The sequence below is a fragment of the Amyelois transitella genome, chromosome 29 (assembly GCF_032362555.1).
Source record: "Amyelois transitella isolate CPQ chromosome 29, ilAmyTran1.1, whole genome shotgun sequence".
In the NCBI taxonomy this organism is placed as follows: domain Eukaryota; kingdom Metazoa; phylum Arthropoda; class Insecta; order Lepidoptera; family Pyralidae; genus Amyelois; species Amyelois transitella.
In genome coordinates, this window is record NC_083532.1 from 4,079,828 (window position 1) to 4,105,680 (window position 25,853).

At 37.2% G+C, this 25,853-nt stretch overlaps 3 protein-coding genes across 3 annotated transcripts; all 3 read left to right on the top strand.

Moving 5' to 3' along the window:
* The first annotated feature begins 358 nt into the window (after positions 1–358).
* On the top strand, positions 359–17,028 carry LOC106133180 (steroidogenic acute regulatory protein-like). The gene is made up of 12 exons (XM_060952575.1): positions 359–568; positions 1,344–1,437; positions 1,542–1,690; positions 2,254–2,412; positions 2,773–2,826; positions 3,958–4,096; positions 5,286–5,461; positions 10,479–10,628; positions 12,492–12,596; positions 14,543–15,261; positions 15,405–15,517; positions 15,916–17,028. Exons 2-10 carry the CDS (start codon positions 1,350–1,352, stop codon positions 14,753–14,755), a joined length of 1,233 nt encoding a protein of 410 aa, XP_060808558.1. The 5' UTR covers positions 359–568; positions 1,344–1,349; the 3' UTR covers positions 14,756–15,261; positions 15,405–15,517; positions 15,916–17,028.
* On the top strand, positions 15,023–16,025 carry LOC132903740 (steroidogenic acute regulatory protein-like). Its single transcript, XM_060952607.1, has 4 exons — positions 15,023–15,032; positions 15,117–15,261; positions 15,405–15,517; positions 15,916–16,025. The coding sequence occupies exons 1-4, from the start codon at positions 15,023–15,025 to the stop codon at positions 16,023–16,025; spliced, it is 378 nt and encodes a 125-aa protein (XP_060808590.1).
* A 5,108-nt stretch (positions 17,029–22,136) lies between the features above and the next one.
* LOC106133173 (histone H1.1, embryonic-like) lies at positions 22,137–22,835 on the top strand. The gene has a single exon (XM_013332811.1). The coding sequence runs from the start codon at positions 22,137–22,139 to the stop codon at positions 22,833–22,835; it is 699 nt and encodes a 232-aa protein (XP_013188265.1).
* Positions 22,836–25,853: the final 3,018 nt, after the last annotated feature.

Here is a 25,853-nt window from a genome sequence, read left to right on the forward strand (position 1 = left end):
TAGGTACATTCTGTATTCTATGATTACACCTTTCAGTGTCAGCTTTATTTTTCAAGAACATAACTACCAGTAGGTAAGTTACCTACTAAATACTGTAGTACATTTAGGTAACCTACTCATATCTCGAAAGGTCAGATTCAATGCGTTTTTTTCCCTGAAAACCTTGCGTACCTGTGTAGGTTATATGGGACGGATGTTCTTCCATATAAATATGATTTTCTGATATTTTAGCTGAGACGATTTTATGTATATTTCAATGTAACAGCCATTATTTTATCCATCAATAAAAAAAATACTAAAATTTGATAATAAACGTCACTCACTGTCAATTTTAATTAGTCAGATGTCAGGCAACTCAGTAAACAGCAAATTGGCTTTGCTGTACTTGCTACGGTAGCTTGACTGCATAGTTCCAAAAAATAATTAATTGATAAACATAACAATGTTATCAAACAGTTCTGACTGCTAATAATAGTACAATAGATTTAGGACTATCACTCCAAAGGGACCAACGCGACTTCGCGTGTATAATGTACTGATAACAAACTACAATTGAAAATTCTATTGGGTAAGTCTTTGTTTCTACGATTAGAAAGTTTATTTAAAATGTAATCTGACTCATAAAAAGTGTTTTTACTCTGTTATAATTCATAATTTTTAAGTGAGGCATTAGAAAAGCGACAGATACCGTTTTTGAAAGAAAAAGGTTATTAAATTCATTGTTTGATAAGTAACAGTCTTTATTAGCCACACAGTATATTAATTAGTAAGTTGTAAATTATACAAAGCTAATAAGCGGTTGTTTCGGAATTTAGATATACACGTGTTAATTTGGAGTTGATATTGATGTTGCTTCTTCAATCTATTTGAAAAAAGAAGAGGTTCTCAATCAGACTGTGTATTTTAGTTGACTGATTATTGGTTGTGATGGTTAAATTTTTTGAAGGGATATACCTACTTCCCTCCCTCGAGTAAGTATGTCTTATAAGATTTTCTCTTATGCTAAATTCTGTGAAACAAAAAATTCTGTAAACAGTTTTGTGTGCATTCCGGCACTTTAGAATATAACCACTCTACATCTTTCCCATGGATGTCGTAAAATGCAACTAAGGGATAGGCTTATAAACTTGGGATTCTTCTTGTAAATGATGGGCTAACAAACTACAATTTGAATCTCAATTGTATCATATAGCTGAATGTGGCCTATCGGTCTTTTCAAGGCTTTGTCTACCCCACAAGGGATATAGCCGTGACTATATGTATGTATAAAACGAGATTATGGCAACTTCTCACAAGAAATAGAAAATAAAAAAAGAAAGTCTAATACATTCCGTTGTTTTCAGTTCATCATGCCGAGGCCAGACGCTAACTCCCACATCCGGGAAGCGGCCGAGTCCCTTCTCAGCACAGTGTCTAATCCAAATTATAGGACGATATGTGAGTATTACTTTTGCCACGAACAAAACTCGCGAAATATTTTTTTTAAACACATTTCGTGTAATCCCCGTGCTTTATTCTAATTGGTTATATATATATTTCAGCTCACTCCCAATCAGTGAACATAGTGTCGGAGGAACTAGTCGCCGGGCACAGACCTCAGGGCAGGATGTCTACGGTGAGACGGTTCTTCTGTTTGTTTGTGACATTCGACCTCCTGTTCACCGGCCTCATGTGGCTTATATGCGTTATGGTGAGTTGTATACTTATTTTATCAGTTAACTAGCGGCCCATGTGGAGAGGATGAATGAAAGCAGGTTGACTAAGCAGATATACAAGGAGAGTGTGGAGGGAAAGGTCGGAGTGGGAAGACCTAGACAAATGTATCATGATCAAATTAAGGACGTCCTGGTAAAGGGTCAGGTCTAAAGTACCCGAAACCGCCGAGCTTGCATGAAGAGAGTTATGAGTGTGGATGAAGCGAAGGAAGTATGCAGAGATCATGGCAAGTGGAAAGAGGTAGTCTCTGCCTACCCCTCTTGGAAAGAGGCGTGATTATATGTATGTATGTATGTAAGTAACTAATGAATGGAATTGAGCATCATTTGAATCTCAATTCCATTATAAAGCCATACAGCTGAACATGGCCTTTCAATCTCTTCGAGACTGTTGACTCTGTCTACCCATAAGGGATAAAGACGTGATTATATATATGTATACTTGGGATAAAGAAAATCTATGGGAAGCTGGTAACACCAGCGATAATGTTAATTGCCACCAAAAAATATTACTTAAAAAAAACTATTTTTTTTTCAGATGCGTGGTGAAACCTTGGAACAGATATTCGACCGTGAAATTGTACATTATAACGTTAAAACTTCACTATTTGATGTAGTGCTGTTAGCTATAACGAGGTTCACAACACTGTTATTATTCTACGCTCTATTATATATTAACAATTGGAGCGTTATAGCTGTAAGTATATATTTGTTATAAGTTTACATTGTTTTTCAAAGATATCTGCAGCGCATTTTGCAAAAAATCTGAAAGAAAATAAATAAATGTATACGGGACAGATTGAGTTAGCCTCGAAGTGAGTTCGAGGCTTTTGTTACGAGATACTAAACGATACTAATTTTATATATTATAACGAACTATATTCTATAATTATGTAGATAAACATCCAAGACCCTGGGCCAATCAGAAACAATTTGTTTTTGTTTGGGTTGTCCACGCTAAACTTTTAGTAACTAGATATTACTTAAAAAATATTTATATTGCAAAACAACGTTTGCCGGGACAGCTAGTATAATACTCGTATTTATTTTGTTTCAGCTATCTACGGGCGGAACCTGTGCTTTTTTGATGGCCAAAGTCTTTGTTTTTGATGTAAGTATATTATTTCACACAATGTTGGTACATATGTAATGTATATGTATATAAAGACAAAGAATATTTTCTTAATCCTAAAGAAAAGTAAGGGTAGGGTAGCTCATCTGACGCGACGTGTTTATTTAAAAATATTACTTAAAATAAGGTACCTTAATGAGTTACTTCTATTATTTCTTACATTTTTACTACGCTTTCATTTAAATATTAAATGGAAAAATAAATTTGATGTCGGGGGACTTAATTAATACAATTTGTTAACTAATTTTTAGTGACGAAATTGTGCAATTTCGTTTCACTTGCAAAAACAGGATTATTTCATTATAGAAATAATGAAATACTAACTCAACGAAGTGAAATGGCACGTTGTGAGCCTTATGTGTGCGGTGAGAACGAAACCATAGCGAGTTCTATTTGCGCACAACGCCATCTGTCGGTAGCTTTGAAAAACAAAAATATTATTGTATAAAATTAAGTGTATCTTTTCATTGGTACTTACATGGTTGGTATATACATAGTAATCACTCTTTATCATTTACGGGGTAGACAGAGCCAACTGTTTCTGTTGTTGTTGATACTTTTCGACTGTATAGTTCGTGATAGATCATTTAAAAATCTTTATTCGTCTATTGTAATAAATATTAATAATTGTAATATATAAAAAATACATACATACAATAAAAAAATTATAGGACCACTCCATATCTCTTTCCCATGGATATCGCAAAAGGCGACTAAGGGATAGGCATATAAACATGCGATTCTTCTCTTTAGTCGATAGGCTAGCGACCGCTGTCACTATTTGAATCTCAATTCTATCATTAAGCCATACAGCTGAACGTGACCTTTCAGTCTTTGCGAGACCGATGGCTCCGTCTACCCCGTAAGGGATTCAGAGATGATTAACGCTTATGTATGTATCTTGATCAAATTAAGGACGTCCTGGTAAAGGGTCAGGTCAAAAGTACCCGAAACCGCCGAGCTTGCATGAAGAGAGTTATGAATGTGGATGAAGCGAAGGATCGTGGCAAGTGGAAAGAGGTAGTCTCTGCCTACCCCTCCGGGAAAGAGGCGTGATTTTATGTATGTATGTTTGTATTTTATTTAAAAACACATTCGTCTTCCGAACAGTGGCCCAACGCCGCCCAGCCGGTGTACCAAGTGTTCCTGATCCTGACTTCCTTCACGATATCCTGGAGCGAAGCGTGGTTCCTGGACTTCAGGGTTCTCCCTCAGGAGTTGCAGGCCAAGGAGATACTGGAGTGTATTAGTGAGTGTTATCCTACATACATACATACATACATAGATAGATATACATACATATGTTCACGTCTATATCCCTAGCGGGGTAGACAGAGCCAACAGTCCTGAAAAGACTGATAGGCCGCGCTCAGCTGTTTGGCTTTGTGATAGAATTGAGATTCAAATAGTGACAGGTTGCTAGCCCATCGCCTCAAAGAGGAATCCCAAGTTTATAAGCCTATCCCTTAGTCGCCTTTTACGACATCCTTGGGAAAGAGATGGAGTGGTCCTATTCTTTTTTGTAATGATGCCGGGAACCACACGGCACATAGATAGATATAATCGCGTCTAAATCCCTTGCGGGTAGGACAGAGTCAACAGTCTTTAAAAGATTTAAAAAGACCGTGTAGCGGGAGCGATGATTCGGCTTGACCGCCACCAAAGGGAAGATCTTCCACGAGGCTATGTGTGATGCCTGGGGAACCGCGCGACACACGATGTTGTGTCGGAGGTTGTATATATGCTCCAATCTGTGAAATCTTTGCTTGCGCGATTTAGACTTTTCGCTGTTTTTGACTGATAGTGTGATTTTGTTTTTGTGACTTGTGGCGTATAGATGTCGCCACGGCCGCGATAAGCTATGTATATTAGGCTTAGTGATGGAATCTAGATTCATATGGTGACAGGTTGCTAGCCCATCGCCCAAAAAACAATCCCAAGTAAGCGTTACCCTTAGTCACCTTTAACGACATCCTTGGGAAAGTTGTGCAGTGGTCCTATTTTTAATTGCCGTGATAACTCTCTCTCTTATATGTATATATAGGTATATTTGCTGTGTGGGTCCCGGAACCAATAGAAAAAGGAATAAGACCACTCTATCTCTCTCCCATGGATGTCGTAAAAGGCGACTAAGGGATATGTTTATGAACTTGGGATCCTTCTTTTAGGCGACGGGCTAGCAACCTGTCACTATATGAATCTCAATTCTATCATTAAGCCAAACAGCTGAACGTCTCTACCTATCAGTCTTTTGGCTCTGTCTACCCCGCATGGGATATATATGTGATTATATGCCGAGCTTGCATGAAGAGAGTTATGAATGTGGATGAAGCGAAGGAAGTATGCAGAGATGGTGGCAAGTGGGTAGAGGTAGTCTCTGCCTACCCCTCCGGGAAAGAGGCGTGATATTGTTTATTAACATTAATAACCTTCGACAGCTTCACACGGTAACGCGGTAACCTGTGAGCGGACGCCGCTTATATCCGCCCATCGCACCGCGCCCCACTCCACTTTCGGAGAGTCCACTGTGAACTGGTTCTCACCCGTTGACACTCCCGAGGCCAGCCCGAGGCCCAAGAGGCCCGGGGAGACTGTTATACTGACCCAGGATCAGGTATGTAGCTTTTTGAAACTTCCAAAGAAGGTATTTGCTTTCTAGAGAAGTATTTGCCTTCTGTAGAACATGGTCTAAGGTCTAGAGAGGCCACTGTTAACTGGTTCTCACCAGGTGACACTTCTGTGGCCAGTGCTAAACGTGAAAAAAGACCTGGGTAAACTGTTATTTTGACTCAGGATCACTGTGTCTCTGTGTGTGGACATTCTGCAATTGCATGTACCTTCTAGAACCCTTAAGAGGTAAACTTCAACGTCTGGGAGTTAAAAATGATCTGGGTTTAGCCAGTTGACATCACAGTGGCCCAAAGTGCCTGTGGAGGCTGTAATACTTCCCAAGATCAGGTATGTACCTTCAAGAACATTCCAGAAGAGTTCTGTGCCGTTTAGGACCTTCTTCGTAAGCTAATCTAAGGTAGGGGAGTCCAAAGATAACTGGTTCTTAGCAGTTGATACTCCCGAGACCCAAGAGGCCCGGGGAGACTGTTATACTGACTCAGGATCAGGTGTGTAGCTTTTAGACATTTCCAGCGAAGGTATTTGCCTTCTAGAACCTTCTGGAGAACATGGTCTAAGGTCTAGGGAGTCCACTGTTAACTGGTTCCCACCGGTTGGCACTCCCGAGGCCTAAGAGGCCCGGGGAGACTGTTATAATCACTCAGGATCGGGTATTTGGCTTCTAGAACCTTCTAGAGAACCTGCTCTAATATTTAGAATTTTAGTTATTCTGACTCAGCTTCAAGTATGGGTCTTCTAGAGCGGTGTACAGTAAAGTTATGACTTCTGAAACCTTCTAAGTCCGTGGTTGCATGGTTCTCGCCAGCTGGCACTCCAGAAGATAAGCCTTAATAGCCTTAACCCGCGTTTCTTAACTTTATCGCAAATCCCACGAAAACGGAGATTATGACTTTATTATTTTTATTGACAAAAAGATAATTAGTCCGAAACGTAATTACATGAACTATTTATTAGATTACAAATAAAATAAACACACAGTCTCGTCTATATCCGTCGCGAGCTAGACAGAGCCAGCAGTCTTGAGAAGACTGATAAGGCAGGTTCAGCTGTTCAGCTTAATGATAGAATTGAGATTCAAATAGTGACAGTTTGCTAGTATATTACACCAACAAGAAGCTAATAACAGCGAGTATTCTTAATCGTGCCGTGTGGTTCCCGGCACCAATAGAAAAGAGAATACGACCAATCTATCTCTTCCCCATGAATGTCGTAAAATGCCACTAAGGGATAGGCTAATAGACTTGGGATTCTTGTTTTGGGCGATAGGCTAGCAACCTGTCACTTTTGAATCTTAATTATATCATTAAGCCAAACAGCTGAACGAGGCCTGTTGGTTTTTTCGAGACTGCTGGCTCTGTCGACCCCGCAAGAGATATAGACGTGGTGATATGTAGATATGCATCAAGATTATTACAGCACCCACGATTATCTATAATCGCAGACAGTTTAATACATTGCTATCATAATTCACAATGCAATAAGTCCGAAAAAGATTTACTATAACCGGATATTTAATTTTGCAAATTGAAATTGGTCAAGTGCGTGTCTGGCCGCGCGCAGGACGGTGGTAACTAAAGAAGGAGTTATATTTAGCGAACGTAAACACGCTAGTATATTTATTTATTTTAATAAATGTACACAGGACAGATGCCGTGTGGTGCCCGGCCCCAGTGTAAAAATGAATAGCCTATCCCTTAGTCGCCTTTTACGACATCCATGGGAAAGAGATGGAGTGGTCCTATCCTTTTTTTGTATTGGTGCCGGGAACCACACGATACATAGGTACATACACAAATTGAAAAATTTTTATACCAATTCAAGTCAAATTGATGAGTACTTTGACCCGCCCATAGTTAATCTATTACGCATGCGCTAATCCAAGTTATTGGACGTCTATTAATGTCAATTGCCAATCGTCTTAATTCGCACAAGGTGATCCCTATTGCTCATGCGTAGGATTAGCGCGAACTATGTAATAATACTGTTGTTAAGGGCTCTTAGTGCTTATGGGGCTGGTATTCTGAGACCTAAGTTCTGCTTAATTCAGATCAAAATCTTTATAATTATGAACGAAATAAATAGTGTCGCATTTCTATACCTCACAGGGTTAAGTATAGTAAGTTATTAAAAACTGTAAGGCCTCGTGGAGTTGTATATATACATACATATATACATACATATATACATAAATCACGCCTCTTTCCCGGAGGGGTAGACAGAGACCACATCCATCTCCACCTATCCAGTCGCCACGATCCCTGCATACTTCTTTCGTTTCATCCACATTCATAACTCTCTTCATGCAAGCTCGGCGGTTTCGGGTAGGTACTCTTGACCAGACCTTTTGCCAGAACGTCTTCGATTTGATCAAGGTACGTTCATTTGTATGACTCGGATAAACAAAGAATCCCAAGTTTATCAGCCTTTCCCTTGATTACTTTTACAATTTGGAGATGGCACACATAATGTTTTTTCTCGCTCGCTACAGTTGTATGTGATAGATACAGACTATGTATATATCTTGTAACAACATATATACATACATATGGTCATGTCTATATCCCTTGCAAGGTAGACAGAGCCAACAAGTCTTGAAAAGACTAAATGGCCACGTTCAGCTATTTGGCTTAATGATAGAATTGAGATTCAAATAGTGACAGGCTGCTAACCCATCGCCTAGAAAAAATCCCAAGTTTGTAAGCTTATCCCTTAGTCGCCTTTTACCACATCCATGGGTAAGAGATGGAGTGGTCCTATTCCTTTTTTGTATTGGTGCCGGGAACCACACGCCAAAAGTTTAAATATATCTTATATACAGTCACCTACATAAGTCTACATACGTAAGTACGTACATTAAGTACAGTCATCTACAAAAGTCCGCATTGCAAATGTTCCGAAAGCTGTTAATCGACTTTTGCAGTCGACTGTATACATAAGTTAAGTATGTATGTACATTCATTAAAAGCAATTACGATAGCAATGAATGATTTAAATGCCCCACCAACCATCTATTACACTCAGTACGCTATAAGAAGCCGAAGAGAACGCACGCGCGTTTTTCTAAAGAATATATTTTTTTTTAAAATACGTGTCTAACCTCGTGAGTGATAAAATAATCATGATAAAAAGATTATCGTTGCATTTATACATTTGTAATGATAACGTGTTTGAGTTCTATATGTATATATTGTTCTATATGTATATATTGTTATATTTTAATATTGATTTTTATTTAGGTCATTCGTTGTTTGAATATGCGCAAGCGCTTATGTGCATCTAAGTTGTTGATAGCATTATGTTTGCGATAGATATCACTATAGGACAGATAACATATTAAATATTTGACAAATAAATAAAGGTGCCGTGTGGTTCCCGGCTCCTATATCAAAAAGAACAGGAACACTCCATCTCATTTCCCATGGATGTAGTAAAAGGATAGGGATAGGCTTATTAAATTCTTATTTTAGGCGATGGGTTAGTAACCTGTCACTATTTGAATCTCAATTCTATCATAAAGCCAAACAGCTGAACGTGGCCTATCAGTCTCTTCAAGATTGTTGGTCCTGTCTTCAAATTGTCTTCAAATTTGTCAAACAACTATCCATAAATAGGTTGAACAGCCACGGAGACGCAACACATCCTTGCCTACACATATGTATTTAAATTATACCAAATTATAATTATAGTAAACATCGTATATAAACAAGTAACTAATAGCGATAATTATATGTGACCTAAATATCTTATATTATTTGATATCGAATTTCATATACATATATCATAAACAACCAGATGTTGCCCGTGACTTGGTTTTTGTGGACTTTAACTGTTGATGAATCCTAAGATTAGAGCGTTTTAAACAAGCACTGAATTTCTGATAGATATGTTGTTGAAAGTGAAAGTAACAAGTACTTACTTATAGGAACTCAAACATATTCTCAAACTTTCGCGTTTATCGCAAAAATATACTTTATTATTTGGTTATTTTTTTTTATTTGTAATAGCTAACAGTCTTTATTACGAATAATAAAATAATCTAAATTGAAAGTATTTAAACAGAAACAAGAAGTGAAATTACGAATTATTACTGTAATAAAAAAAAAACGAAATAAAAAGTTTTAGTCGTTTAACATAAAAAAAAAAACATTCCTGAAATAAAAGAAAAAACAAAGATGGCCGCGTCGTCTTCATCAGCTGATCCGAATGCCGCGCTGACCGACGTTGAAACGTCCGAAATGGACAAATACGTTAAAGAACTGGCCAATGCGAAAAGCAATGAAGAGTTTGAGAAGAAAATTAATAGCATGTCAAAATTCGGCATATCCATAGCTAGTTGGATGAAGTTATTGTTTAATAGGACATCCAACGATTACAAGCCCGTCAACTACACTGTAAGTTTTTAAATGTTTCCAGCAATGGATACGAGTTTTTTATTACCAAACATTGTCTTGAAAAGTCAGAAAGGTAGTACTCGTCATGGTCCAATCAATAAAGGGCAAGAAAGGGATAATTCTTTGACTTCTCTTTAAATGAGAATCATTCTTAATTGGACTCGTTCATTCAACTGCGATGGATAGATGGATTGATTATGACGCCTTTTTGGGCAAATCCATCCATTCGTTTATACGAATGGAACGCCCGCAAGGGATATAGACGTGATTATACGTCTATCCCTTGCGGGGTAGACAGAGCTAGCAATCTTGAAATGCTGACAAGCCACGTTCAGCTGTTTGGCCCTATCCTCCTCCATCTCTTTCCCATGGATGTCGCAAAAGCGACTAAGGGATAAGCTTATAAGCTTGAGATTCTTCGTTAAGACGATGGGCTAGCAACCTGTCACTATTTCAATCTCAATTCTATCATTAAGCAAAACAGAACTGAACGTGACCTATAAGTCTTTTTAAGACAGTTGGCTCTGTCTATCCCGTTAGGGTTAAACACGTGATTATATGTATGTGTGTGTATGTAGGTATGTATATTTTTGTTATCTTTGCCAACAGATAGAAGAATATATATCGCAGGCCGAGGAGAGTTTGACGAACTCATGGCGGGTGATAAACATGGAGAACTGGCATTTGGAGAAGAGGGGCCAGCACGGGGACGTGGTGGAGTCCAAGAAGACCGAGTTCGGGAAGGTGTACAGGTTTACAGTGAGTTTTTTTTTTTTTTTTTTTTTTTTTTTTTTTTTTTTTTTTAAGGGTAGTATGTCGTGTGGTTTGCGGAACTTTAAAATATGTATAAACTTGTGTGTACATACATACATATGGTCACGTCTATATCACTTGTGGGGTAGACAGAGCCAACAGTGTTGAAAAGACTGATAGGCCACGTTCAGCTATTTGGTTCAATGATAGAATTGAGATTCAAATAGTGACAGGTTGCTAGCCCGTTGCCTAAAAAAAGGATCCCAAGTTTGTTAGCCTATCCCTTAGTCGCCTTATACGACATCCATAGGAAAGAGATGGAGTGGTCCTATTCTTTTTTGTACTGGCGCCGGGAACCACACGGCACTTGTGTGTACGGTTAGTTTTTTTTTTCAGGGAAATATTTCGTTTATTTTGGCGCTTTAAAATACGAATTTATATGTCTCATGGATGTCGTAAAAGGCGACTCAGTGTAAACTTGGGATTCCTCTTTATAATATTCTGTGACTATTCAAGCCTACGTGTCTAGAACGTAATCCATAATGTGTGTGTGTGTGTTTTTTTTAAATGAATTATATGTATGTATCATGGGTGTGAAATTGAGTGACCGGATAAGGAACAGCATGATAGATAAGGGAATGTTGTGATGTGAAAGAAGATGTAGTTACAGGAATAGAAAAGGTTATGTTGAGATGGTTCGGTCATGTGGAGAGGATGAATGAAAACAGGTTGACTAAGCAGATGTACAAGGAGAGTGTGGAGGGAAAGGTCGGAGTGGGAAGACCTAGACGAACGTATCTTGATCAAATTAAGGACGTCCTGGTAAAGGGTCAGGTCGAGAGTGCCCGAAACCGTCGAGCTTGCATGAAGAGAGTGAATGTAGATGAAGCGAAGGAAGTATGCAGAGATCGTGGCAAGTAGAAAGAGGTAGTCTCTGCCTACCCCTCTGGGAAAGAGGCGTAATTTTATGTATGTAGGTATGTATGAATTGCAAATCCGTAAAAAAAACGGATTGAAATGCATTAGTGCATCGATAAAGTTTAATCCAAGTGTTTCTAAGACAATTATCGGCTTAGATAAAAATATTTATACTTTATCGGGGCGGCGTGTTGCTAATCTGAGATAATTATTAATTTTGTGGTAATAAAATTAATTAAAACAAGATTTATTGATTTTATGTAATAACTTATTTTTATGTCTGTTGGTTCTTTAGTTTAGGATCCGCTACATCACACGGCAAGGCTTCGGTTATTTTGGTTATAAGTGTACATGGCTACATATATCACGTCATTATACCTTACGAGGTATACAGAGCCAGCAGTGTCACAAAGACTGAAAGGCCACGTTCATACATATGGCTTTAAGATGGAATTGAGATTCAAATAGTGACAGGTTGCTAGCCCGTCGTTTAAAAGAAGAGTCACAAGTTTATTAGCCTATCCTTTAATCGTTTTTTACGACATCCATGGGAAAGAGTTGGACCACTCCTGGCATAGTACAACTCCATCTCTTTTCATATATATAATAAAATTTAATCATTACATGTGGATGTCACACATATAGGCAATTTTATTATATGTATGAATAAAGATTAATATTTGTTGTTTAATTGTGCTGTGTAGTTTCGGGCACCAAATCTTTTTCCCGAGGATGTCCTAAAAGGCGTCTAAGGGATAGGCTTGGGATTCTTCTTGTAAGCGATGGGCTAGCAACCTGTCACTATTTAAATCTCAATTATATCATAAAACCAAACAGCTGAACGTAGCTATTGCTCTTTCCGAGACTGTTGCCTCTGTCTGCCCCGCAAGGGATATAGACGTGACTAATGCATGTATGTTTGTATTAATTAGTTTGCTCTCTCCTTTCCAGGGTGTAGTAGAATGCCCGCCCCAGTTCCTCTTCAAAGAGTTTAGGGACAATTTGCAAAGACTGCCCGAGTGGAACCCCACCATACTTAAGAGCGAAATGATCAAGGTATGTGCTTATATTCCTTCTAACCTACCCAAATTCACGGCATATTCGTCTCTATTACCGAGTCATAGAGTTCCATGTAGGGAACTGCTGTTCCCGCGACTTCGTCCGCGTGGAATAGTTATTTTGGGCATCATTGAAGTGCCGTGTGGTTCCCGGCACCAATACAAAAAGAATAGGACCACTCCATCTCTTTCCCATGGATGTCGTAAAAACCGACTAAGGGGTAGGCTTATAAACTTGGGATTCTTCTTTTAGGCGATGGGCTAGCAACCTGTCACTATTTGAATCTCAATCCTATCTTAAAGCCAAATAGCTGAACGTGGCCTATCAGTCTTTACAAGACTGTAGGCTCTGTCTACCCCGCAAGGGATATAGACGTGATTATATGTATGTATGTATGTATTGAAGCCCTCAAGGATGAATAATTTTCCCCGATTTTTTTCACATTCTCCATTATTTCTTCGCTCATAATAGTTGCAGCGTGATGTTATATAGCCTAAAGACTTAATCGATAAATGGTCTATTCAACGCAAAAATAACTTTTCAATTCGAAACAGTAGTTCCTCAGATTAGCGCGTTCAAACAAACAAACTTCAGTTTCATAATATTAGTATAGATATTCACGCATATCGCATTATTTTTAGACACACTACGGCTGAGTAAGTAATGTGTGTTCAAATCCCAACTCGGCCATTTTTTTAGTTGTACACATTAGTTTGAGTGCTAACCGATGCTCTTATGGTGAGGAAAAATATCGTGAGGAAGGACTTGCACATTCAGGCAACTGGATGTGTAACCATGATCGATCCGATACGGGTCAGGTTTACCTGCAAAGGTTGCGGAGGTCAGATTGGAGTCGCTTCGTGTAAAAACCTGACTCACCCAATCTAGGATCCCCACGCAAAACCATACCCCGGGCTCCTCTCCAGAGTGGTGAGGATGCAATCGGGACTAAAGCCAGTAGGAACAAGATGGTCGAACGGTAAAGGTGCACAAGTTCAAATCCTGCCTCGGCCTAGGGTTGCCACCTTTTTTTTGAAGAAAAATAGTATTATTTATTTTTCCATGACGCTGCGGGTGCGTTCCATTCGCAGTTAATTCAAAAAAAGCGCGACAATTGAATTAGCGATAAAAATATACCTAGTATTTTTCGTCCTATATTGTTTTTTTTTTTATTATATAGTACAATTGACTAAAATATAGTACGATACTATATAATATAGTACGGGTGGCAACCCTACCTCGGCCTAGCCCGTATTAGATCGATCATAGTTACACATCCAGTTGCAATAATAATTATGTAGGACACACAGAATCAGTTAGCGGTCGAAAGGCGCGCCCCGGGCTCCTCTCCAGAGAGGTGAAACATGTAATCTCTGCCTATCCCTCCGGGGGAAAAAAACGTGGTTTTTACATACATACATACATAAAATCACGCCTCTTTCCCGGAGTGGAAATGGTTTTTACATACGTGCCTATAATGACTAGAATAGAATAGATTTTTTTTCAAAATAGGATACAAGATATCACTTATTGACGTCACATCACTTAAATCTAATTATAACTACTACCGCTTCCAAAGCGCATGTGTAGAAGAAGCGGCGGTACAAATTACACTGCAGCATTTTCATCGGACGTCAATATACAAATATAGATCTCTTAAATCTAAATCATGGACGAATGCACATTGTCTACATTAAAAAACATGAATGAATGTAGAACTAGTTATTTCAATACGAATATTTCGTCAAATAAATTAAGATAAAATAAAATATGTACACACTGTACAAATTATGTCAACACCATGTCAAAAATGCACAAGCATTCAAGAGGCCATTATGTCAAGCTCGGGCCACACATGTTTATCATTAACATAATCCTCCGTGCTGTAATAGGCTTTCCTTTTGGCTATGATCACAATAAGGGAATTTCCAATTATTTTCCAGGAAATAGCTCCAGGCATCGACCTGTCTTACCAAGTGACCGCTGGTGGTGGCGGCGGCATCATAGCGCCGCGAGACTTCATCATCCTCAGACGCACGGCGGCTCTCTCAAGGGACGGCCTCGTGGTGGAAGACGAGACGCCATACGCTTATATCAGCAGCGGGAAGAGCGTGCAAGTGCCCGGGTACCCTCCTTGTCCCAAGATGGTGAGGTGAGTGGCTTTGAAACAGGGTTTTGTTACACTTTCGTCATTCCTCCGTCTATCTGCCGTCATTTCCTCTTCAATTTTGCGTCATTACCTCGCCAAGTGTTCGCCATTCTCTCTCCAATCTTGCGTCATTACCTCGCCAATTGTTCGTCATTCTCTCTCCAATCTTGCGTCATTACCTCGCCAATTGTTCGTCATTCCCTCTCCAATCTTGCGTCATTACCTCGCCAATTGTTAGTCATTCCCTCTCCAATCTTTCGTCATTACCTCACCAATGTCTCGTCGTATATTCTGGTCTGCTTTTGCACCGGAGATGGTTAGATAACTGTCTTTGAAGCCACATTTCTCCTCTAATTCCCCCATCATAGCGCCGCGAGACTTCATCATCCTCAGACGCACGGCGGCACTCTCGAGGGACGGCCTCGTGGTGGAAGACGAGACGCCATACGCTTATATCAGCAGCGGGAAGAGCGTGCAAGTGCCCGGGTACCCTCCTTGTCCCAAGATGGTGAGGTGAGTGGCTTTGAAACAGGGTTTTGTTATACTTTCGTCATTCCTCCGTCAATATTTCGTCATTCCACCGTCTATCTGCCGTCATTTCCTCACCAATATGTATGTATGTAAATAATTAATAACTTGTATGCTATTGTCCGTAGAGGTGACAATAAAGTTGGCTGCTGGTTCATGAAGCATCTGAACAAGAAGAGTAGCAGTGGGAGTGTGGAGAGGTGCACCACATTCCAGTGGCTCATGTGCTGTGACCTCAAAGGTAAGGACCTTTTTTTGACCTCGCTTTGTTCTCCCACCCGGCTTTATACTAATGTGGTTTTTAAATGCGGGTGTTGTGTGGTCATGTTAAAGAAATAAATACATACATACATACATATCATCACGTCTATATCCCTTACGGGGTAGACAGAGCCAACAGTGATGTAAAGATTGAAAGGCCACGTTCAGCTGTTTGGTTTAATGATAGAATTGAGATTGAAATAGTGACAGGTTGCTAGCCTGTCGCCTAAAAAAGAGTGCCAAGTTTGTAAGCCTATCCCTTAGTCACATTTTACGACATCCATGGGAATGAGACGGAGTGGTCTTATTCTTTTTTTTTGTATTGATACCGGGAACCACACGGTTATTATTAATAATTTTTTAATTTATCTCTTCCAGGTAAAATACCACAATTTGTTCTCGACACGGCGTTTGCAACGGTAATGTTGGATTATATAGTGCACGTGAGGAAGTTCGTCGCTGAGTCCAAAGCTAAGGGTCTCTTTTAAGATATTACATGCCGCTTTCTATCCCTAGACAGGCAGGAAACAACACTTTCTTTAAGATATTACATGCCACTTTCTATTCCGAGACAGATGGAACACTAGTGCCTGTTTTTATACATTGTGTGCCGTTTTGATATTTGTTTAAAAGCAGTGTTTTCAAGATATATGTGTTAATTTATGAAAGTTACTGCCTATCCCCATAAGGGGATCTCATATTATTTCTGCCTATGAAGGAGTTTTCAGAAAGGTTCTATGTCAAATTAAATTTTAACAAATCTTTGAATAAAAAGAAGAAAAATAAAAATAAAGAAACAACAAATACATATATGTATTTTTTAATTATTTTGATTTTATGTAAGATAAGCACTTTAAAAATATATATGTAAAACAACAGTTGTAAAACTTGGCTTCAACACTACTGTGCGACCAAAAAAAGGGTCTCAACAAATATAATATTTTATTGTGAACAATTTTTATTACACAGTTATAAAACGTGCCCATGACACTACCGCTAAGAGCTATAAAACAATATTTGTTACGGAATAGTAAATAATTTCGAGTGCTTTTTTTTTACAATTTAGGGACAACATATTTAACACAAAAAACATGTGGAAAAAATGGCAAAATATAATAAAGGAAAGAGATGGAATAACATACTCTTTTCATATTTCACAAATAATTATTTTATTTGCTTCCTTATTAGTTATTAAGACATATATTTAAAAACATATTTGAGCATTTCCCTGTCCATACTATGTAACTTTTAGTTTTAAGCTAGTGAACATCTGAAATTTATTAAAATCTATGATTGTTTAAATAAAAAATAGGAAATATGCGACCCACTTTGTTTTCACTTGAGATTTTTATTTTATTGTCTAACGTGGTAACTATTGTACATTTAACCATATCTTTTTTATAAAGTGCTAAATTGTAAACACGTTTATATTTTTTTTTTACAATACTTATAAGAACGCGTAAAAAAATTTTGCGATAAGAATTGATACGTCAAATTTAAAGATGTACAACTGACAAGTTGTACATCTTTAAATTTGACGTATCAATTCTTATCGCAAAATTTTTTTATATGTTCTTTGGGAATTATAAAAGAAACACTAAACGAGATATTTCCAATACTTTTACGGGAATCGAGGCTCTGGGCAAAAATTTGTATTTTTATAACCTTATTGACTTGTCATTAACACTACCGTGCACTATCGCAGTTCAAACTGTGATCAATGTGTGTTTTAATATTATGCTGAATGAATGAGTGAATGATTTAATTCGCTTTGAATGAGTCGAATTACAGTTGTTGTTCAATTGTGATATATTTATAAGGATTAAGAGGATATTTGTATGCTATTAACTATATAATCGTCATTTAGCATAACGTTTTTTGGGATAATCATTATTTCACTTAAAAATTCATAGAAACTTAGATGATAACTTATGCCAAAACGTTATGCAGAATGCTGATTATGCCATAAAGAATTATGGAATTCAATATGGACTTCTATTTAACAAGTTTTTTTTCAACCTTTCTTTCAATATAATTTAACTAAGTAATAAGTTCATTCTTTTTCAATTTTCATTCTAAAACAATTCATATACTTTATGAGATATCACTCGTCCAAAAAAGTCTTTGCCATTGCGCATTTAGTCTGCATTACACAAAGGAATCATAATCAGTTATTATTGAAAATATTGAATCAAAAGTAATTTTTTCTAGACACATGACCCTCTTTAATATACGGATTTAGACCCGTTCAGTGTATATGATAAATCCAGGATTAATGAATTCTATGAAACCTTAAAATAATTCAAACTAACTTCGAGGCTAACTCTTCAATTTCCACTGAACTAAATCTGTATAACTTGACCCGTATATAATTATTAATTTTATTTTTTTATTAATTTAATTATTTGGTCTACCATTGTATGCTATATTGATACACGTTATACAATGTAATACATACATTATTTTAATTTAATTGCTAAATGTTTAAACCAACGAAGGTAAACAACCACTTACTCAAATTCATAAAACATTATTTACATAGCTGTTAAGAGATTTCCTGAAGGCGATTATTGCATATTTCTGACCCATCGATATAAGTTTTTCAAATGGTTTTTGACTCATTCTCAAGCGACTGATTTGAATATTTACGGAGATAAAAAATAAGATGTAATTTATAACCTACTAGAGGCCGCCCGCGACTTCGTCCGCGTGGAAATCCAATCATAACGTAACAATCAATCCCGCTCTCTCCGGGATAAAAAGTAGCCTATATGTTATTCTGGGTCTTCAGCTACCTATGTAACAAATTTCATCGTAATCGGTTCAGTAGTTTTTGCGTGAAAGAGTAACAAACATCCATACTGACATCCTGACATACTCACAAACTTTCGCATTTATAATATTAGTAGGATTATTTATATACTGTGTTCTTTTGCCTCTCTCTATTTATGATGAATAAAAAATAATAATGATTTGGTTTAAAAAAAAATGTGACAGAATATACTTATTATGTTGTGACTGACACGACACATAGATACATTTATTTTTAAAGCATTTAACAGAACGTGTAGCAATATTTTAACGACCTCTTGACGCAGTGTTGTTAGAATCTGAGATTCCGGGTTCGATACCCGGCCAGGCAAATTTTGGAAAATGATACTTTTCAGATTGGCCTGGGTCTAGGGTTTCACTATTTAGTTATAAATAAAACAACCTTAGTATTTAACCTTACAATGAAGCTGTATGTAAAAATATTAATAATTAATTATTTTAAGTTACATAAGTAGGTATAATTTATTAGAATTAAGGAAAAATAATAAACATTTTTATACTGATTTCTTTGTTTCACTTAGAATGACATGTAACTATACATACGCAAAGTTTGTATTCCTCGCGGGGTAGACAGAGCCAACAGTCTTGAAAAGACTAAAAGGCCACGCTCAGCTGTATGGTTTTAAGATGGAATTCAGATTCAAATAGTGACAGATTGCTAGCCCATCACCTACAAGAATCCCAAGATTTTTAACTCTTTTCCTTTAGTTTCCTATTACGTCATCCATGTACGATAGAGGTCATCTTTCAAATTATTTTCCGTTTCCCATGGAAATTTTTTAAAAGTATCTTATATTGGCCTCGGATAATTATTTACTATAATATAAAAATTCATCGAAGTCGATCCAGTGGTTATGTTTGAACGCGCTACTCTCAGGAACTACAGGTTCGAATTGAAAAATCCTACTACTATTATAAAGGCGAAAGTTTGTATGGATGTATGGATGTTTGTTACTCTTTCACGCAAAAACTACTGAACTGATTACCATGAAATTTGGTATGTAGGTAGCTGAAGACCCAGAATAACACATAGGCTACTTTTTATCCCAGAGTTCCCGCGGGATTGATAGGGTTTCCATGCGGACGAAGTCGCGGGCGGCCTCTAGTTCTTTTATAGGTTATAGGTATAGGTATAACATCACGCTGCAACTGCAAGAAGCAAAGAAATAATGGAATTAGTATGTGAAAAAAACGGGGAAAACTTTTCATCCTTGAGCTTGGCTTCAATGATGTCCAAAATAACTATTTATCGCGGACGAAGTCGCGGGCACAGCTAGTTTTTTTTAATAAATTCCTATTTTCTCTTCTGCATTTAAGTATGTAAGTATGTACATTATGTTATTTTACAAGTAAAGGGTAGGATGAGGGAATAATAATTAAGGGAAAGAGGCGTGATTTTATGTATACCTATACCTATGTATGTAAAGGGGATGTCCTCATTCATTCTATAAATAAAGCTATATAGGTACTTAGTAACAAAAATTAAATTAATAACCATATATCAAGAGAACACGCGGCCGATCACCAACTCGCTGGACTGACCTGATCAAAAAAGCTACTGAGTCTACCATAGTCCAGTGTGATCGCAACGTCTGTGACCGGCAGAAATGGAAGCACATCACTGAGAGAACAATCCTCGGGAAAGAATACGACCCGCCGAACACCTCTCCATGTTACCTGCGTCTGCGCAACCACGACCATTCTGAAAAGAGTGTTCGACTTAGTGTGCCGTGTGGCTCCCGGCACCAATACAAAAAGGAATAGGACCACTCTATCTCTTTCCCATGGATGTCGTAAAAGGCGACTAAAGGATAGGCTTACAAACTTGGGATTCTTCTTTTAGGCGATGGGCTAGCAACCTGTCACTAGTTGAATATCAATTGTATCGTTAAGCCAAATAGCTGAACGTGGCCATTCAGTCTTTTCAAGACTGTTGGCTCTGTCTACCCCGCAAGGGATATAGACGTGACCATATGTATGTATGTATGTATGTGTTCGACTAAGAAGAAGAGAGATGTATTTGTCTACAAACGAAAACAGTTTTTGACTCGCCCCGGCTGTAACATTTATAGATATAATCCTTCCTTCAGAAAACCCGCTTACCAACGTTTGAAACAGAACAAAATCCATCCACATCTTTCAGAGATTAGCGCATACATACAGACAGATAAAAAGAGACTTTATTACCTATGTGCAGGGGTTTAATCTTTATTGTCACAACAATAATTTTTTTAATAGGAATAGCTTTCCCTACCGTGTCGTGTGGTTCCCTAATCTAAAGATAGGATACACCTTTCCGATGGATGTCGTAGAAGGCTAAGGAACTAACATTTTCCATTATTTCTTTGCTCCTAAAAGTTGTAGCGTGATGTTATATAGCCTAAAGCCTTACCCGAATTAAATGTTCTATTCAACACAAAAATATTTTTTCAATTCGAAACAGTACTTAGTTCCTTAGATTAGCGCGTTCAAACTCTTCAGCTTTAAAATATTAGTATAGATATGAGATGAGATAATAAATATTTTTTACGCAATGAATTAATCGTATATTTTGTGGGTAGTTCAATATTTAGACATTCCATTGGTATAAAAGTAAACTGAAGTAGTTTGACGCTCACAATTCCAAGCTCGCTACTCATGAAAACACAACTGAGTTGCGCGCTTTTGCCGAAAAGACTGTGGAAGTATTCCTCCCTAATAGAATAGAATATTTATTTGCTTTTGACAAGGGTTTATAAAAGGTGTAAAAACAAAACATATTTCCTCCTGGTCAGCCATTAATTAAAGCATGCAAATGCAAAAAAAGATGAGCGTCTAGCCCTCGCCTAAAACTGACCCGCTGTATTGAATGCCCTTCAGGCAAACTATCGCGTTTGATCGAGTGAAACTAGAACTAAACCGTAGTAAAAAGAAAAACATAGTGAGAAATCCCGATTGGGATAAATCCGCCATTCATATTCTTCTATATCCAATGACTGTTCTATTTCTGTTACATTTCTTTTTATGTGCAATAAAGAGTTTACAAACAAACAAACATAGTGCGTGACAACTGCTTCTGACCCCGTGTAGACTGTTAACATCGATCTGAGGAAAGATTTGGGATTCTTCTTGTAGGCGATGGTCTAGCAACCTGTCACTTTTTTTAATGTCAATTCTATCGTCAAGATAAACAGCTGAACGTGGCATATCAGTCTTTTCCAAGACTGTTGGCTTTGTCTACCCCGCAAGTGATAAAGACGTGATTATATGAATAAATGAATAAAGCTCGGTTTTTGACCTACTGATTTTCAGCTTTGTACTCTAGTTACCTTCTTCAACAACCACTGACAGAGATAAAGTGGTACTTACCTACAATTCAAGACTACGCAAGACCACAGCTTCTAAAGATGCAGGTATTTTTTTATATTCTCTTGAGATTTGTTGGCCAAATTTTCCATTATTAGATAAGTTTACAAGGTATTTGTATCGAAAGAGTTGCGGCGATGGGTACCTGCTATTTGATACAGTCATTTTGTGACCTGATCGTCAATTCGGGATGATAGCTTTGATTATTAGAAGGTTATATTAAATATATCTTTTAATGCGCCAGTCGGCCACTTTTTCCTTTTACGATGTAATAATGTTTGCGTTAAATTCTGAATTACAGCAAACTACCTACACAAAGTTTCAATTTTTACGGCTGTCTCGGTTCTCGTTAAGGTAAGGCTCCTGCTCACTTAACCTATAGCTAAAATCGAGTTTATATTACATTTAAATAAAAAAAAATTATGTCGGACGACTCTGATATTGATATTCAGTCAGCTTTACCAAAGAATAGTAAAAAAATGCCAAAACAGCCTACAAGTCCTTCCGAAGAGCACCTGAATCCAGACACCAAGAAAATAAGCACAAAAATTATGATTTACGAAGCACTAAACGAATTAAAAAGTAGAAAAGGCACCTCTTTGTACGCCATCAAGAAGTTCATTGTGGAAAAACACCAAGTTGACATCGACAAAATAAATTACATTATAAAGAAAGTGATTGTGAAAGGAGTAAATGCGGGCACTATAGTGCAAATGAAAGGAGTTGGCGCGTCGGGCTCATTCAAACTGGCACCCGAAAAAAAGCCAGAAATAAAGAAACCCAAGCCTAAGAAACCGGAGAAGACGAAGAAAGAACCGAAAGATAAAGATAAAAGGCTAAATAAAACAGAACAAAAGAAAAACAAAGACAAATCTGAAAAAGTGGAAAAAAATAAAACAAAAACAGTTAAATTACCCGCGACGAATACATCTAAAACTAAAACAAAGGAGCCAAAAGAAAAGGCGCCAAAAGAGAAAAAAGACAAATCTGCCATAGACAAAGTTAAGAAAATGACCAAAGGGAAAATGACACCCGCCAAAAAACGCGCAATCATGATGAAAAGAAAAAGTATTGGGTCAATTATAAAGCCGCCCAAAATGAAGCCGAGAGCCCAGAGCTAAATATTGAGAATTAATGTTAAAGAATAATATAAAAAATTATGTTTATTTGATTAAGTAATGTTTCATAAAAATAAATAGGTACAATAAATGATTATACATAACAATCACTATCTTTTTTTATTTTAACACACAAAAGAAAAAGTATTTAGACAATTATAAAACCTTTACCCCAGAAGGGACGTCACGTAACTTTTGTAAGGTAGGTATATGGTAAACATCACATATTCTTGGCTTACCTCTAGATACCAAGAAAAAATAAGCACTTATGACTTATATTGGGTAATACTTATTTCACAAATAGCCTACCTGCCCAGTCGTATTGGGAGATTTTTTATGCACGAATTGTTATTGCTCAACTCCTTTAGTTACCTCTACGACATCCACATGAAGAGACTGGTATCATTAATATCCTCTTTCCGAAACAACACTATGGTGATAAAAAGTATTTATGTAGGTATTAATAACAGATCGCATGCACACGATCATGAATTGAATAGATAGATATACATACATATAATCACGTCTATATCTCTTGCGGGGTAAACACAGCCTACAGTCTTGAGCCTCCAAGACTGAAAGGCCACGGTCAGCTGTAGGTATGGCTTAAAGGTGGAATTGAGATTTATATAGTGACAGGTTGCTAGCACATCGCCCAAAAGATAAGAATCCCAAATTTATAAAGATTTTACGAAGTCGGTAATTCTAATCACCAATTTGTATATCGGGGTTATGTTACGAATTTCACAAGCCAAACGTATGTATGTCGTTGTTGATAGTGATGTGAACTTATTATTAAAATTAAATTAATAATATCGATAAAATAAGTTTTTAAGTATCACATGATTACTTATAATTTTGGCAAATAAAAATCTTTTTGCATGTTTCACGTTATACAATAATAAGTATTTTTGTATTATTATGATTAATTAAATAATAAGTATTTAATTAATCTTGCTAATTTTTTGCAGCCATGCTCCATGAAATTAAATCACTATACCTATAAAAAAACAAAGTGCCTCCATCTGATCAAATATTCGAAGCTACTGAATAGGGTCTATATTTACCTAAATAAGTTGTCTTTTTTCCTTATGGGATGGACAGAGCCGACATATAGGGTCCATATTAATTTTAATTAAAGGTTAATGTTACGTAAAAAAGCGGCAAGCGTGAGTCATGACAGTGATAATTATGCATATCACGATTTAACCTTACAGGATAGACAGAGCTTATATTCACAAGACTCGGCCACGCTTACTTGGATGGTTTCTACCTTAGATTAGAAATGAGATCTTAAATAATGATTATTTACAAATATGCTAAAAGATTTGTATAAATTCATACACGAATAGGAAGAAACGTATTATCGAATGATCTTGTCGCTTTTATATCGTTTGTAGTATCTTATCTATCGTATGTAATAATATGATGAAAATCTATTATGTGGAACTCAAACACACCGAAATCGGAATTAGCACTGTCACTTTGTTCCAAAGCTGTATACTACTCATAGGTATCTCCATAGTTCCGTTGTAGTGGGGAGTGGCTACAATCTAGTTTCAAAATACCCTCTTATGGTAAATTTTCGGCAATGTTATAATTTTTATTACCCACTACTAAATCTGGCGTCATTTGGGTAGTCATACATACATAAAATCACGCCTCTTTCTCGGAAGGGTAGGGTAGTCATGTTAGTTTATATCAATGTTGTTCTTCTGAAACTTATTAATTTATTACTTACGGGAACGGGAACGGGTCAGTCATTTTGCATTATAAAAATTTAATTGAGTATCGGCGGTTGAATTGTTAAGGTGCCCGGTTAAAATCCATGTTGCGCATAAAGGCACAGGATCAAATCCCACCTTGACCGTGTAACAATGTCCGTTTTATTACATTACTTTGGATCGGTTAATAACAGATGCTCTTACGGTGAGGGAAAACATCGTGAGGAAACAAGGCAGGAATTCAGGCAACTGGGTGTGTATCCATGAACCCATAGGTACCCAAGGGTAAGATTCCTCTGCAAAAGTTGCGGAAGTCAGAGGGAAGTCGCACCGAATCCAGTAGATATTTATAGTCAAGGGCTTACCTAGGGCTCCTTTCCAAAGCGGCGAGGATGTCACGGGGACTATAGCTAGGAGGAAGAAGATTACATAAGTACTTATTACAAAGAATAGATATTAAATTGGTCTCCATCATTCTCTTGGTATTTATCCCGGTTACGTTCTCCGTAAGGAGGAGCCTGGAGCCCGAGTATGGCCACGAGCCGGATGTAAGATCCGGCTCGTGGCCGTGTAAGATAGTCAGGTTATCCTGATTCTTAGAAATTGATGCATGCAGAGGTGACGTGCCTATAGTTCTACAGTATTAACTAAATATTTTCAAGAATATGTAAAAAAATTATGAAATAGTCTTTTCTCTTCATTATCTTTTAATGCCTCTTATGATATTTGCCTGTGTTCTTCTCAAAAACTTAGCCTGCCAAAATGAGTAGTAGCCTACTTAATCCAAGAAAGTACCTACGTTTAATAAATTCTGAGTAATCTGTCTTTGCTTATCGATTGTAATTTTACGTTAACAGCTGGGAACAATGAGTGTTGTTGTATTCCAAATCACGGTTGAGTTCATTATAAGTAAGTACTTAGCTTGACATTGTGCAGAATTCCTACGCTTAACCAATTTTCACGTTTAAAATCGCTACAACTTCCCATGGATTTCGGATCATTTAAATATTTTCGCTACTTCTTTTTTAGTACTGACAAAAGCATATGACACATCTTTCAGATGGCCAAGAATAGTTGAAGAAATGTATTTAGGTACTTACTAAGCTTAAACAAATTGAATAAAAAAACTTGTAGTACTTACTTACATTCAACAGATATATTTATCAATTATGGATTAACATACGTTGACTGAAACAAGCAGTCCAATATGTAATTACCTTAATCCATAAGATGACTCATATACTTACGTATTTTGTATAAAAATCTTAAAATCAAAATCTCTGAGCATGACACTCCC